The sequence below is a fragment of the Oncorhynchus gorbuscha genome, linkage group LG12, assembly GCF_021184085.1.
Source record: "Oncorhynchus gorbuscha isolate QuinsamMale2020 ecotype Even-year linkage group LG12, OgorEven_v1.0, whole genome shotgun sequence".
In the NCBI taxonomy this organism is placed as follows: domain Eukaryota; kingdom Metazoa; phylum Chordata; class Actinopteri; order Salmoniformes; family Salmonidae; genus Oncorhynchus; species Oncorhynchus gorbuscha.
This window is the reverse complement of record NC_060184.1, coordinates 60,085,448-60,101,114: the sequence shown is the minus strand read 5'-3', so window position 1 is coordinate 60,101,114 and position 15,667 is coordinate 60,085,448. Positions and strand designations below refer to the sequence as shown.

The window sequence follows — 15,667 nt, the reverse complement described above, 5'->3', positions numbered from 1 at the left end:
CAGTCTGTTATATGTGGAGTATTTCTCCCGTCTTATCCGGTGTCCTGTGTTAATTTAAGTATGCTCTCTCTAATTCTCTCTTTCTTTCTTTCTCTCTGAGGACATGAGCCCTAGGACCATGCCTCAGGACTACCTGGCATGATGACTCCTTACTGTCCCCAGTCCACCTGGCCGTGCTGCTGCTCCAGTTTCAACTGTTCTGCCTGCGGCTATGGAACCCTGACATGTTCACCGGACGTGCTACCTGTCCCAGACCTGCTGTTTTCAACTCTCTAGAGACAGCAAGAGCGGTAGAGATGATCGGCTATGAAAAGCCAACTGACATTTACTCCTGAGGTGCTGACTTGTTGCACCCCCGACAACGACTGTGATTATTATTATTTGACCATGCTGGTTATTTATAAATATTTGAACATCTTGGCCATGTTCTGTTATAATCTCCACCCGGCACAGCCAGAAGAGGACTGGCCACCCCTCATAGCCTGGTTCCTCTCTAGGTTTCTTCCTAGGTTTTGACCTTTCTAGGGAGTTGTTCCTAGCCACCGTGCTTCAACACCTGCATTGCTTGCTGTTTTAGCCTGGGTGTCTGTACAATACTTTGATATATCAGCTGATGTAAGAAGGGCTATATAAATAAATGTGATTTTGATTCATACAAAAATCGTCCCAACAAATTGTTGTGATGTTCAATGCACTTTCAATAAAGTTTGACTCTGATTGATACCTTTGGGGTCGCTCAGCATGGATCCGAAGGCACTGATGATGTAATCGGCCTTGAGGCGTATGATCTGATCCTCGTCCTCCATCCAATCACCTTCATCTGTCAGCTCCGTACGACAGAACTCCATTCCCGCCAAGCGACCCGCCTTCATGATGACCTCACGAGGGGACAGGAAGGGCATGAACTCACACTTCTCTTCCATGGCCAGCTCCATCTATAGGTAGGAGAAATATAGAGCTCAGGGGTCAATGGTGATGGGTCATCGACAGGTTACATCTTTAAATTGTGGCTTGAATTGTGTTTAATTATTTTAAGTATCAAAGATTCTAATTCTTTTGTCACAATATTTCTCGTCAAATGCAAAGTCATTTTAATCTAAAACTGGACAAAAATATGTCTAATTATCAAGCCCAAGGTACAACTTTTTTATTCCCTTCGTTTGTGTTTGTCAGGACTGGAAAATATATTTTGTAGTCTCACACATTACAACGGCACACAATAGAAGACACTAGGAAGTTTTCCTGCTTTGTTCAAAGACCTTCAATTTCATACGGATTAATGAAAAAAGGCCCCATCTACAACAAAGTCATTGAAATTACGTTTCCAGTCCTGAGATGTGCACAAAAGGGAAGGGGGTGGGTTGCTTCTATAATAGCTCCCCCTTTCTCTCTGTTTTCTGAAATTGTCTCAGTTGACATCAATGCTCATGCTTCACACAATATTGAACTTTTTTCAATGTGATGTGAAGGTTACTGACGCCTACAAGAGGCCTAAACTTAATATACCTTATAAACAAACTTAATTAGTGTGAGGCGATGCTAGCAGCTTAACTGTCTGCTTCTGCGGGGAAAAGCAAACAGCTGTTGATAATCACCTTACTTTTCTCATTTCGTTAGGGTTATTTTTGGCGTTACTATGGCAGCAAGAGGTGTGCTCTGACACGACGCATGACTAAAGGTGCCGTTGGACGATGATTCTAGAATGAACTGTGCCGTCAGGCTCAACTCTCAACTAGAATAGCATTGACAGAAAGACACCTTGAACTTTTCATCACACTCACAATCATAACTAATATACGGCAGTTGAAGAATGCATCTTAACTCCAAGTGCTACTTTTACTGTTGGTCTAACACATCAAAAGTTGATAAGAATCAAGACTGAAGGGAGTATTACGAGTCAATGTCATGCTTCAAATGCAGGGATATCTTTTGAAGGAACAGTGAAAATAGCAACAGCACTGCCTATGATATCCTTCCTCTCTCCTTTGTGGCAGCGCTACTAGAAAGGGACAGATCTCAGTGAGTCCGTCTGGGGCTCACGGCAGTGTGTGTGTGCAGGCGGAGAGCTTTTGACAGTTATCGCCCTCCAGAACCTAAGACAGGCCTTTGTAATAAACCAGAAAAAAGTGGCTTAAAAAACATGTCAGCAGGGCCAAGGAGAGGACACTCACACAGACAGCTTAATAAAGACAGCGTCCTCTCTCCTCTTCACTAGCCTTCTCCCTAACACTATCTCTGTCTATCTTTCTCCCTCAGTCTCTCTCTCTCTCTCCGTCTGCCTTTCTCTCTCTCTCTCTCTGTCTCTGTCTGTCTCTCTCTCTCTCTGTCTGTCTTTCTCTCTCTCTGTCTGTCTTTCTCTCTCTCTCTCTCTGTCTGTCTTTCTCTCTCTCTCTGTCTGTCTTTCTCTCTCTCTCTCTGTCTGTCTTTCTCTCTCTCTGTCTGTCTTTCTCTCTCTCTCTCTCTGTCTGTCTTTCTCTCTCTCTCTCTCTCTGTCTGTCTTTCTCTCTCTCTCTCTGTCTGTCTTTCTCTCTCTCTCTCTCTCTCTGTCTGTCTTTCTCTCTCTGTCTGTCTTTCTCTCTCTCTCTCTCTGAAACAAGTTAAGCATCTGGTACACTGGTAACAGTTAGCTCTCTCTCTCTTCTTCTGGTTTGTCTCTACCTCCTCGGGGACAGCCCTGATGTTGGTGAAGCCTTTCCTAAACACCACGTAGACCCGCTTGGCACCGCAGCGCAGGGAAGAAGTGGCACAGTCGAAAGCTGTGTCTCCTGAACCCAGAACAATCACCGTGCCACGCAGCTCCGGCAGGGAAGACTTGCAGCTGCACATTCCTAAAAGCGGGAGGAGAAGAGAAAAGGAGTTACAATCTGATCATTTACTGTGTTGATTTTGAAATGACATATACGGTACAGTGCCAGTCAAAAGTTTGTAGAAATAGTAGGTATGTCCAATGTAGAATAAAAGTGAACACAACAAAACTATGAAATAACACATACAGAATTATGTAATAAACAAAAATGGTTTAAACAAATCAAAACATATTTTATATTTGAGATTCTTCAAAGTAGCCACCCTTTGCCTTGATGACAGCTTTGCACACTCTTGGCATTCTCTCAACAAGATTCATGAGGTAGTCACCTGGAATGCATTTCAATTAACAGGTGTGCTTTATTAAAAGTTAATTTGTGGAATTTCTTTCCATCTTATTGGGTTTGAGCCAATCAGTTGTATTGTGACAAGGTAGGGGTGGTATACAGAAGATAGCCCTATTTGGTAAAAGACTCAGTCCATATTATGGCAAGAACAGCTCAAATAAGCAAAGGGAAACGACCGTCCATCATTACTTGAGGACATGAAGGTCAGTCAATCTGGAAAAATAACTTTGAAAGTTTCTTCAAGGGCAGTCGGAAAAACCATCAAGCTCTATGATGAAACTGCCTCTCATGAGGACAGCGACAGGAAAGGAAGACCCAGAATTACCTCTGCTGCAGTGGGAAAGTTCATTAGAGTTACCAGCCTCAGAAATTGTAGCCCAAATAAATGCTTCACAGAGTCCAAGTAACAGACACATCTCAACATCAACTGTTCAGAGGAGACTGTGAATCAGGCCTTCATGGCCGAATTGCTGCAAAGAAACTACTACTATAGGACACCAATAAAAAGAAGAGACTTCCTTGGGCCAAGAAACACAAGCAATGGACATTAGACCAGTGGAAATCTGTCCTTTGGTCTGATGAGTCCAAATTGAGATTTTGAGTTCTAACCACCGTGTCTTTGTGAGACACAGAGTAGGTGAACGGATGAACTCCGTATGTGTGGTTCCCACTGTGAAGCATGGAGGAGGAGGTGTGATGGCGTAGGGGTGCTTTGCTGCTGACACTGTCAGTGATTTATTTAGAATTCAAGGCACACTTAACCAGCATGGCTACCACAGCATTCTGCAGTGATATGCCATACCACCTGGTTTGCGCTTAGTGGAACTATCATTTGTTTTTCAACAGGACAATGACCCCAAAGACACCTTCAACCTGTGTAAGGGCTATTTGACCAAGAAGGAGAGTGATGGAGTGCTGCATCAGATGACATGGCCTCCACAATCACCCGACCTCAACCCAGTTGAGATGGTTTGGGATAAGTTGGACAGCATGGTGAAGGAAAAGCAGCCAACAAGTACTCAGCCTATGGGGGAACTACTTCAAGACTGTTAAAAAGCATTCAGGTGAAGCTGGTTGAGAGAATGAGAATGAGTGTGCAAAGCTGTCATCAAGGCCAAGAGTGGCTACTTTGAAGGATCTAACATCTACAATATATTTTGATTTGTTTAATACTTTTTTGGTTACTACATTACTCCACACATCTTACTTCACAGATTTGATGTCTTAACTATTATTCTATAATGTAGAACATAGTAAAAATAAAGAAAAACCCTTGAATGAGTAGGTGTGTCCAAACGTTTGACTAGTACTGTATGTCTAAGTGTTTATTTCATTGTGGAAAACTACACTGAACAAAACCATAAAATGCAACATGCACTAATTATTAGGATTTTACTGAGTTACAGATCATAAAAGGAAATCAGTCAATTGAAATACATTAATTGATTCGGAATACAGATATGCATCTGTTGATCAGACACTGAGTAAAAAAATAAGTTAAAAAAAGGTATGGGCGTGGATCAGAAAACCAGTCAGTATCTGGTGTGACCACCTCACGCAGCGCAACACATCTCCTTCGCATAGAGTTGATCAGGCTGTTGATTGTGGCCTGTGGAACGTTGTCCCACTCCTCTTCAATGGCTGTGAGAAGTTGCTGAATATTGGCGGGAACTGGAACACACTTTCGTACAAGTCGATCCAGAGCATCCGAAACATGCTCAATGGGTGACATGTCTGGTGAGTATCCTTGCGACATGGGGCTGTGCATTATCATGCTGAAACATGAGGTGATGGCGGCGGATGAATGGAACGACAATGGGCCTCATGATCCTGTTATGGTAAATCTGTGCATTCAAATTGCCATCGCAATTGTGTTTGTTGTCCGTAGCTTATTCCAGCCCATACCATAACCCCACCGCCACAATAGGGTACTCTGTTCACAACGTTGACATCAGCAAACCGCTCGCCCACACAACGCCATACACGCTTCTCTGCTATCTGCTCTGTACAACTCAAACTGGTATTCATCCAGTGTGCCAGTGGCCATCGAAGGTAAGCATTTGCCCACTGAAGTTTGTTACGATGCTAAACTGCAGTCAGGTCAAGACCCTTGTGAGGAGGCTGGTGGCTGGTCTCAGACGGTCCCGCAGACGACAAATCCTGATGTGGAGTTCCTGGGCTAGCGCGGTTACACATGGCCTGCGGTTGTGAGATCGGTTGGAAGTACTGCCATATTCTCTAAAACAATGTTGGAGATGGCTTATGGTAGAGAAATTAACATTCAATTCTATGGCAACAACTCTGGTGGAGATTCCTGCAGTCAGCATGCCTATTACACATCCCCTCAAAACTTGAGACATCTGTGGCACTGTGTTGTGACAAAACTGCACATTTTAGAGTGGTCTTTTGTTGTCCCCAGCACAAGGTGAACCTGTGTAATGATCATGCCGTTTAATCAGATTCTTGATATGCCAGACCTGTCAGGTGAATGGATTATCTTGGTAAAGGAGAAATGCAACAAATGTGTTCACAGCATTTGTGAGAAATAAGCTTTTTGTGTGTATGGAAAATGTGGGGATCTTTTATTTTAGCTTAGGAAACATGCATTTACATATACTTTTCAGTATAAATGAAATCTTTAAAAAAAGAAACAATTTAGTTGCGGCTGCCGATGCTCGTTCTATTGGCTGCGGTGTTCACCTGTTTTGCTGGCTTTGGAGACCAAAGGTAGGAAATCCTTTGACGTGTAAAAGCCTTGTTCGATCGTCAGCTCCTCAAATATTTGATGTCTGTTAGCCTGTGGAAGACCTGGTGACAAAACGACACAGAAGTAAAGCAACGGAGCTGAGAAAAGTATTTTAGCAACGAATTAACAAATGGCACAGACAGAATGACGTACATTTCTGAAAGTTTAAAGCCCTTACAGAAAAAACACATGACGTTCATGTGATCACATATGATATTATGTAAAGTTAATGTGATAACATGTGACAGCATGTAAAAGCAACATGTGAAAACATGATTTCATTCGAAATAAATGTGACAAAATGTCTACATTTTTCACGTGAATCTGCAATTCCACATGCGAGGCGAATAGATGTTATTCTCCTCAACATAATGAACTCTAAATGTAACACATGGTTTCCCATGTGAACAACTGACCTTGCATGTGCCTCTTTTTTCCATGTGAAAAAATGGGAATTAAAATTATATGGGGGTTTTATAGTAAGTGGTACACTGTTCAGATAAAATTGTGTCAAACAAATCTTTTGACATTTGACATTATCACTGTCACGCCTTGGTCATTGTATTTTGTGTTTTCGTTATATATTTGGTCAGGCCAGAGTGTGACATGGGTTTATATACTGTATTTTCGTATTGGGATTTGTAGTATTTGGGATTGCGGCTGAGTAGGGGTGTTGTATAGGCTGGGCTGCCTGAGGCGGTTCTCAATCAGAGTCAGGTGATTCTCGTTGTCTCTGATTGGGAACCGTATTTAGGTAGCCGGGGTTTCTCTGTATATTTCGTGGGTGATTGTTCCTGTCTCTGTGTAGTTTCACCAGATAGGCTGTAATTAGGTTTCACGTTCCGTTTGTTCTTTTTGTATTTTGTATAGTTATTTCATGTGTCACTTTTTCCATTAAAGTCATGAGTAACCACCACGCTGCATTTCGGTCCGACTCTCTTTCTACAAACGAAGAACGACGTTACAATCACTTAGCACGGACTTTTCAAAATGACCACAACTGTGATTTGAACTCAACCGCTCATCTTTCTGCTGTTCTGACTATTCTGTCATCATTGATTTCCTTTACTTATTTCCGCAATTTGAGGGTTTTCTGTAGTTGTCTAATGTTGGTGGGGAATATTATTCTGTTCTAATGTTACTCCTGAATCACTGTGATGAATATACATGTGTATTTTAAGTAAAGTAAATATCAAGTGTGGTGTCACCAGTGTCTACTGGTCTACAAGTGTGGTGTCACTTGTAGACCAGTGTCTACAAGTGTGGTGTCACCAGTGTCTACTGGTGACACTTTCTACAATCCTATGGAAGGCAGAGCTCTCTATTTTTTATTTATTTTATCAAGAGTCAGTTAAGAACAAATTCTTATTTACAATGACGGCCTACACCGGCCAACCCGGGCAACGCTGGGCCAATTGTGCTCCGCCCTTTGGGACTCCCAATCACGGCCAATTGTGACACAGCTGGGATTTGAACCAGGGTGTCTGTAGTGAGATGCAGTGCCTTAGACCGCTGCACCACTTGGAAGCCCCGCTACTGTCATGTCAATCCAGTGAAAAACTACACTGGACAGAAACGGTTTTGTATTGGTTCCATTGTGTTGAGTACTGAGTTCTAAACCTTGACCTACAATTATCACTGTGATATATTTTACAGGGACAATAATAATCTATGCCTTAGAAATACCTGACAAAGCCTCTATTTTACCACAAGCAATCATGTCACATTGATATGAACGAGGCTCAGATCTAACACAATAGTAGAAACTGAGACTTGTTGGCTGCGTTTAAACATATCTTTTCCCACTAATTGGTCTTTTGACGAATCAGATCAGCTCTTTTGTCCAAAAATGGTCAAAATAACAGAATTGGGCTGCTTGTGTAAATGCAGCCACTGAGAAGAATTGGAAAGTGACATACTGAAATAATATAGCAATAACCTTTTTGGAGCAATATTGTAACATTAACTATATCAGTATGTTGGTATATATTTATATTAACCAACTTGTTAAAATGCATGGCTCCTAATGGGGATATTACTGTATATCACGGCTGAGAGCTCATTAAATATGGATATGAATTGCTGAGTAATGGTGACTGGGAGGGTAAATTGTGACACATAGCAGAGTAGTTTTACAGTGTTTAAAAATGCAAGGTTACAGTATATGAAACAATGGGCACACATTTCACTAAGAAAGACAAGTGAGTAGTGTCCCTCATTTCTAGGATAAGCTTTTGGGGCAGCCAATTCGGCAGCAGTAGTAATCCAAAGAAATTAGACTCCGGCAACTGCTCTAATACAACAAACATACAGTATCTCTATAAGTAGTTAAACTTCTTTGGATTAATTAAAAGTATATGTGCCAAACAAACAAAATAGCATTTGTGATCAATACAAACAAAATACTATAGCACCATTATTGAAACCACTACATGCAGCTAAACAACCACAGGGACGAGTTTTCAAAATGACGTTACAGGACATTACCTTTAACTTCTTGGTGACTGGGGGGCAGTTTTGAGTAGCTTGGATGAATAAGGAGCCCAGAGTAAACTGCCTGCTACTCAGCCATAAAAGCTAGAATATGCATATAATTAGTATATTTGGATATAAAACACTTAAGTTTCTAAAACTGTTTGAATGATGTCTGTGAGTATAACAGAACTCATATGGCAGGCGAAAACCTGAGAAAAATCCAACGAGGAAGTGGGAAATTTGAGTTTTGTAGGTTTTCAACTCAAAGCCTATCGAAGATACAGTGGGATATTGGTCATGTTGCACTTCCTAAGGCTTCCACTAGATGTCAACAGTCTTAAGAACCTTGTTTAATGCTTCTACTGTGAAGTGGGGCCGAATGAGAGGGGATTAAGCCAGGTGTCTGGCAGATTGCCACGAGCTTGTGGCGCGCGGTGATGTGAAAGTTAGCTTGCGTTCCATTGCTTTTCTACAGACAAAGGAATTCTCCGGTTGGAACATTATTGAACATTTATGATAAAAACATCCTAAAGGTTGATTCTATACTTCGTTTGACATGTTTCTACGACCTGTAATATACATTTTTTGACTTTTCATCCGACCTTTCAGACGGACTTGCACCCGTGTTTGGATTTGTTTACCAAACTCCCTAACAAAAGGAGCTATTTGGACATAAATGATAAACTTTATCGAACAAATCAAACATTTATTGTGGAACTGGTATTCCTGGGAGTGCATTCTGATAAAGATATTCAAAGTTAAGTGAATATTTATAATGTTGACTGCACAATGGCGGGGATATCTTTTTGGCTTGTTTGGTCTCTGACACAGTGGTTGCATTAAGGAGAAGTTTATCTAAAGTTCCATCTGCAATAGTTGTATCTTTTATCAATGTTTATTCTGAGTATTTCTGTAAATTGATGTGGCTTCTCTGCAAAATCACTGCATGTTTTGGAACTACTGAACATAAAATACGATTGTTGACTTGTTAAGGATAGGGGGCAGTATTTCATCTTTGGATGAATTGCGTGCCCATAGTGAACTGCATCAAAATCTGTCCTAAATTGCTAATATATGCATATTATAATTAATATTGGATAGAAAACACCCTGAAGTTTCCAAAACCGTTTGAATTATGTCTGCGAGTATAACAGAACTCACAGGGCAGGCAATCTTGCAAACTAGTTTTGAAATCCTGAAAGTTGGGGCAACTTTGACGTCAACAGCCCCCTCCCTTCCCAACAAGTTATGGATCTGGAAACACTTCCTATGTCTTCCACTAGATGTCCTCATTCAGTAGAAAGTGTAATGGAGCATTTGCTGTGAACTTTGACCTAATGGGAAGGAAAGTGTGACAGTGTCACAAAAGATTCATGTACTTGAAGGCGGGTATGCGTTTGGAGTGCTTCGTCTGTTCCAATCAGCCCGAGATGAACTAGGATTGCCCAGTTGGCATGCTATTCGTTTTGTACATTTATAACATCCTGAAGATTGATTCTGCACTTAGTTTTACCAGTTTCGTCGACCTGTAATATGTCATTTGGAAGTTTTGATTCAAAATTATCCTGGACCAGAAGTAATTTTTGGGGCATTTGAGCTGAAAGTGGTAGCAGATGCTGCTACATGACACTAGAATTGAACATTATGAAAACAAATGATTTATTGTTGAAGTAGGACTCCTTGCACTACATTCTGATCGAAGACCATCAAAGGTAAGGGAATATTTATGTTGTAATTTTGTATTTCTGTTGACTCCAACATAGCGGAGAAATATTGTTACGTCTGAGCGCTGTCTCAGATTATTGCAATGTTAGGCTTTTTCCGTAACATAAAAAAAAAAATGTGACACAGCAGTTGCATTAAGAACCAGTGTATCTTTTTAATTATATGTAGAACATGTATCTTTAGTCAAAGTTTATGATGAGTATTTCTGTTATCTGGCGTAGCTTTCTATAATTCCTCCGGACATTTTGGAGAATTTTCTGAACATGGCGTCAATGTAAACAGAGATTTATGGATATAAAATGCATATTATCGAACAAAACATAAATGTACTGTGTAACATGTCATATGACTGTCATCTGATGAAGATTTCAAGAGGTTAGTGAATGATTTTTTTTAATTGTGCTTTTGTCTTTTTATCTTTTGTGGTACAAAATGGCTACGTATTCTCTTTGTTTTGGTGGTGGTCTAACATAAATATATGCTGTGTTTTCGCAGTAAAACATTTTAAAAATCTGACACGCTGGGTAGATGAACAAGGTGTTTATCTTTCATTTGAGGTATTGGACTTTTTAATGTGTGGAGGTTAAATATTTCCCTGCACCACCATTTCAGCTGTAGTTCCTGTAGGGGAACCCGTAGGCTTAACTTAAGGAGAAGTTTATCTAAAGTTCCATCTGTAATAGTTGTATCTTTTAACAATGTTTATTCTGAGTATTTCTGTAAATTGATGTGGTTTCTCTGCAAAATCACTGCATGTTTTGGAACTATTGAACATAAAATATGATTTTTGGATATAAATATGCACTTTATCAAATAAAACATACATGTATTGTGTAACATGAAATCCTGTGAGTGTCATCTGATGAAGATCATCAAAGGTTAGTGATTATTTGATCTATATTTCTGCTTTTTGGGCCTCCTCTCTTTGGCTGGAAAAATGGCTGGGTTTTCTGTGACTTGGTGGTGACCTAACAATTGTTTGTGGTGCTTTCGCTGTAAAGCCTTTTTGAAATCAGACACTGTGGCTGGATTAATGAGAATGTTATCTTTAAAATGGTGTAAAATACTTGTATGCTTGAGGAATTTTAATTTGGATTTTTGTTGTTTTGAATTTGGCGCCCTGTACTTTCACTGGCTGTTGGCGGGATGGGACGCTACTGTCCCAAATATCCCAGAGAGGTTAAACCTATTCATCTGGGTTTACACTGACCCTCTCCAAACCCCTCAAAGCAGTGTTACTATACCTGACTATACAGTCCTTTTTGTAAGTATTCAGACCCCTTGACGTTTTCCAATACTTAACAGCCGCATTCTAAAATGTATTTACAAATAATCATAATTCTCAGCAATCTATACACAATACCCCATAATGACAAATCAAAAACAGGTTTGTAGAAATGTTAGCAAATGCATTAAAAATAAAAAAATTACAATAGCATTCAGACCTTAACTCAGTACTTTGTTGAAGCACCTTTGGTAGCGATTACAGTCTTCTTGGGCACACCTGTATTTGGGGAGTTTCTCCCATTCTTCTCTGCAGATCCTCTCAAGCTCCATCAGGTTGGATGGGGATCAGTCGCTGCACAGCTATTTTTAGGTCTATCCAGAGATGTTCAATCGGCTTCAAGTCCGGGCTCTGGCTGGGCCACTCAATAGAAATTCAGACTTGTCCCGAAGCCACGCATTGTCTTGGCTGTCTGCTTAGGGTCGTTGTCCAGTTGGAAGGTGAACCTTCGTCCCAGTCTGAGGTCCTGAGTGTTCTGGAGCAGGCTTTCATCAAGGATCTCTCTGTACATTGCTACGTTCATCTTTCCCTCGATCCTGACTAATCTCCCAGTCCATGCCGCTCTACGGACAATTCCTTCGACCTCATGGCTTGGGTTTTGCTTTGACATCCACTGTCAACTGTGAGATGTTATATAGACAAGTGTGTGCATTTCCAAATCATGTCCAATCAATTGAATTTACCACAGGTGGACTCTAATTTGTAAAAACAGCTCAAGGGTTTGACAACGTACTGTATCTAAATAAGTAACGATATTTTTTATACATTTATTAAAATTTCTAAAAACCTGTTTTCACTTCGTCATTATGGGTTTTGTTAAAATTTCTAAAAACCTGTTTTCACTTCGTCATTATGGGGTTTGTGTATAGATTGATGATCTGAATACTTTTCGAATGCACTGTATAGACATCGTTAGTATTCAATACCAAATCAAAGCATGTGAACAAAAAGCCCTTGCAGTAGACGATCATGACAAAGTGGATTGTAAGTCATGTGGCTCCATTTGCCACGTATTTCATCTAATTTCCCTTCTCCTCTAACGGTCTCTCTCTTCCTCTCTCACTCCCTCGGCAGGCCATCCATGTACAGTGGAGTGAACCCTACCCCTTTTTCATATTAAGAATATAATATGATATAGAATACATCCTCTGTTGCAGATGTTTTCATTTGCTGCCGGGCCCTCCTCTCATGAATCAAACCTTATCAGTTGCCATCCGACTAGAGAAAGAGAGGGACAGAGAGAGAGGGGGACACAGAAGGAGAAAGAGAGCGAGAGACAGAAAGTGAGAGAGAGATAGAGAGAGAGAGAGGGAGATGGAGAGAAGGAAAAATACAAAAAAGGAAGGGACAAGGGGGAGAAGGAGGAGGAGGAGGAAGGGAGTGCACATTCACTCCCTGACCTCGTTCACCCTTATGATGATCAAGCACCAAGGACAGATTGTTAAATAATGCAGCGGCACACTAAGTACATTAAGATTTAACATAAATCAAGACCTCTGAAGCCATAACTGCCCTCTGTACTGGGATCCATTAACCTTGTCACTGGGAGAAAGGGACACATCCAGAGAGAGAATATGGACGCTTCCGTCACACCTTATGGTAGCCATTGGTACTCACATAGATAAGCCTTATGCTGGACTCATAGTGAGACATAATAATTCACACGCAGTAAAGGGTACCATTTCCAAAGATAAATTGGTAGTGCTACACATTTGTTGTGGAAGAGAGGAGTTTCTATATACAAATATACATTAAATCAAATTATATTAATTATGTCAAGTTTTCCTTCTGATGCGAATTCATTGACAACTTGACGTTGACTCCCTGATCGAAAATCAGCCCCAATCGGCATCGTCCTGTCTACTGTCCAACAACATCAGCTATTGACTTTCCAATGTTTTCAAATGAAACGCTGTCTTTAAAAATGATCAGAACCCCTTTAAACCATACAAAACTACTTCTATCACTTTCCCTGCTTGTTCTTTTCTTTACATCAACTTATTTCTTCCACCCCTCTTTTCAAGATGTGCCAATCCAATCAATGGACGGTCCGTTCATCCGTCTTTCCAGCCTTTCAGCAATATGCAGAACAGCTGCTGTCTTTAAAAACACCAAAGAAGGGATGGAATTTTCCCGTAAAACCAGAGAAATCAAAGGAGAACCAAGACAATTGAGCCTCACCACCACAGATCACATTGTAGAGCGGAGGATAAAGGGTTAATCCACTGTTTAAACCAAATGAACCTTTGAGCTGGCTTCCTAAGCTTATAGCTCAGAAACAATGCCCTTATCTCTTTCCCTCAACCTGCCTTCCGTTCAGCATCCTGCCAGGGAGAAATTAGCATGTCAATCATGTCGGAGGATGACATTTAAAAAGCCTGTAAAGGACTAGTATGAAATCACAGAAATTAATTGCAAACACACTTCCGCTTGAATTTTTCATAGGGAATTGAAATTCCTTTACATCCCTTTGTGAGGAAAAGGAGAAAAAAAATCCCGAAATAGTTGTAAATAAACGACTCGCAGTAATTAGGGAGTCCACTATCAAATGACTGAGCATTTTGAAACAATGAATTATAGGAGTCTTTTTTATTCTGTCTTAGTTCAGTAAAACCAAACAAACAGACAGACCGCTTCAAGGAACGTTTGAGTTCCCCAGATCCACACAGCTACAAGACAGCTACATTTATTTGCCTGCTATAGAAAAAATAAAAACAATATTATTACTCCCTTAATGCGTTTTTCATTTTGGCATATATTTGTTTCGGCAAAAGAAGTCTTCAGTTAAGGCAAGTCATCACTATGTAACGGAGTGCTTCTTTGATTCTAATGAGAAATGGGAGCATTTGAATGAAGCTCAGCCTGAAAGATAACAGGTTCATAGAGGTATTAAGTGTTTGAGAACATTTCATGTTAAATCTCTGTCTTTCTCAAACACTGCTCAACTGACATACAGCCACAGAAGAAAGTAAAGCCTCCACCAATTATTTCAACATTCCATAAACTAATGGACCAGCTAGACTCTTAAAGGTACAACTTGACAAGCAAATGAGACTGAAATAGCAAAAGGAGACCAAACCGTCTATTTTGAAAGGTTGTAGCAGATATTCAATTGATTCTACAGGTCATGGGTCACGATGGATTTAATTTGCAGATATATGAGTGGGTAAAAGAGGGAGTGCACAGACTGTAAAAAGCCCTCGGACCCTGGCGAGGGAGTGTGTGTGTGCGAACGTGCGCACATTTATGTGTGTGTGCGGGCTTGACTGTGTCTGTGTGCGTGTGTGGGTTGACATCAGGTTAGCCTTCCATGCCAGTGGTGAGGTATATCGCTAAAGAGTATTCCGGGTCAGCAAATCAGAGCTCTTGGATAACCCAGCAGGGGGGACTCTGGGTAGAGATATTTGACGGGGGCACGTGGCATGCTCGGTGGTGCCCCAGGGGGCCTCACAGCGGGCGCTGTTAGTTTACCATGCTGGGACACAGTATCGCACACAGAAATAACAAATGACAAGTGAATGAGGCTGATGCTGTGAGCGGGTTAAAGCAGGACCTCTGAAAGAGCGGCAAGCTCACAGAGAATGCATCCCAAATGGTACCCGATTCCTTATATATTGCACTTTTGATGACCAGATCCCTACGGGCCACTGAGTGTCACATTATTACAGAAATGGACTGCTGTGGTACCAAAGGCTCTCCCCCCGGTTGACTTTTTTTGCGACGGAAAACAGAAATAAGCTATTCTTATTATTCTTATTACAGATTACCGACCATTTCAAATCTCACCATACCTTCTCTGCTATGCAATCTGGTTTCAGAGCTGGTCATGGGTGCACCTCAGCCACGCTCAAGGTCCTAAATGATATCTTAACCGCCATCGATAAGAAACATTACAGTGCAGCCGTATTCATTGATCTGGCCAAGGCTTTCGACTCTGTTAATCACCACATCCTCATCGGCAGACTCGACAGCCTTGGTTTCTCAAATGATTGCCTCGCCTGGTTCACCAACTACTTATCTGATAGGGTTCAGTGTGTCAAATCGGAGGGTCTGCTGTCCAGACCTCTGGCAGTCTCTATGGGGGTGCCACAGGGTTCAATTCTTGGACCGACTCTCTTCTCTGTATACATCAATGATGTCACTCTTGCTGCTGGTGAGTCTCTGATCCACCTCTACGCAGACGACACCATTCTGTATACTTCTGGCCCTTCTTTGGACACTGTTAACAACCCTCCAGGCAAGCTTCAATGCCACACAACTCTCCTTCCGTGGCCTCCAATTGCT

The 15,667-nt window shown here is 41.1% G+C and overlaps 1 protein-coding gene across 1 annotated transcript in view; it reads right to left on the bottom strand.

Annotated features, from left to right (window-relative positions):
* The window catches only part of LOC123991186 (dihydropyrimidine dehydrogenase [NADP(+)]-like), a 237,911-nt gene that overhangs the window by 124,871 nt on the left and 97,373 nt on the right, over positions 1-15,667 (bottom strand). Inside the window, exons 9-11 of the mRNA XM_046292500.1 lie at positions 5,853-5,960; positions 2,659-2,828; positions 725-935 (exon numbers count right to left, since the gene is read on the bottom strand). Coding sequence (XP_046148456.1) covers positions 725-935; positions 2,659-2,828; positions 5,853-5,960 — 489 coding nt within the window. The remainder of the gene's footprint in view (positions 1-724; positions 936-2,658; positions 2,829-5,852; positions 5,961-15,667) is intronic.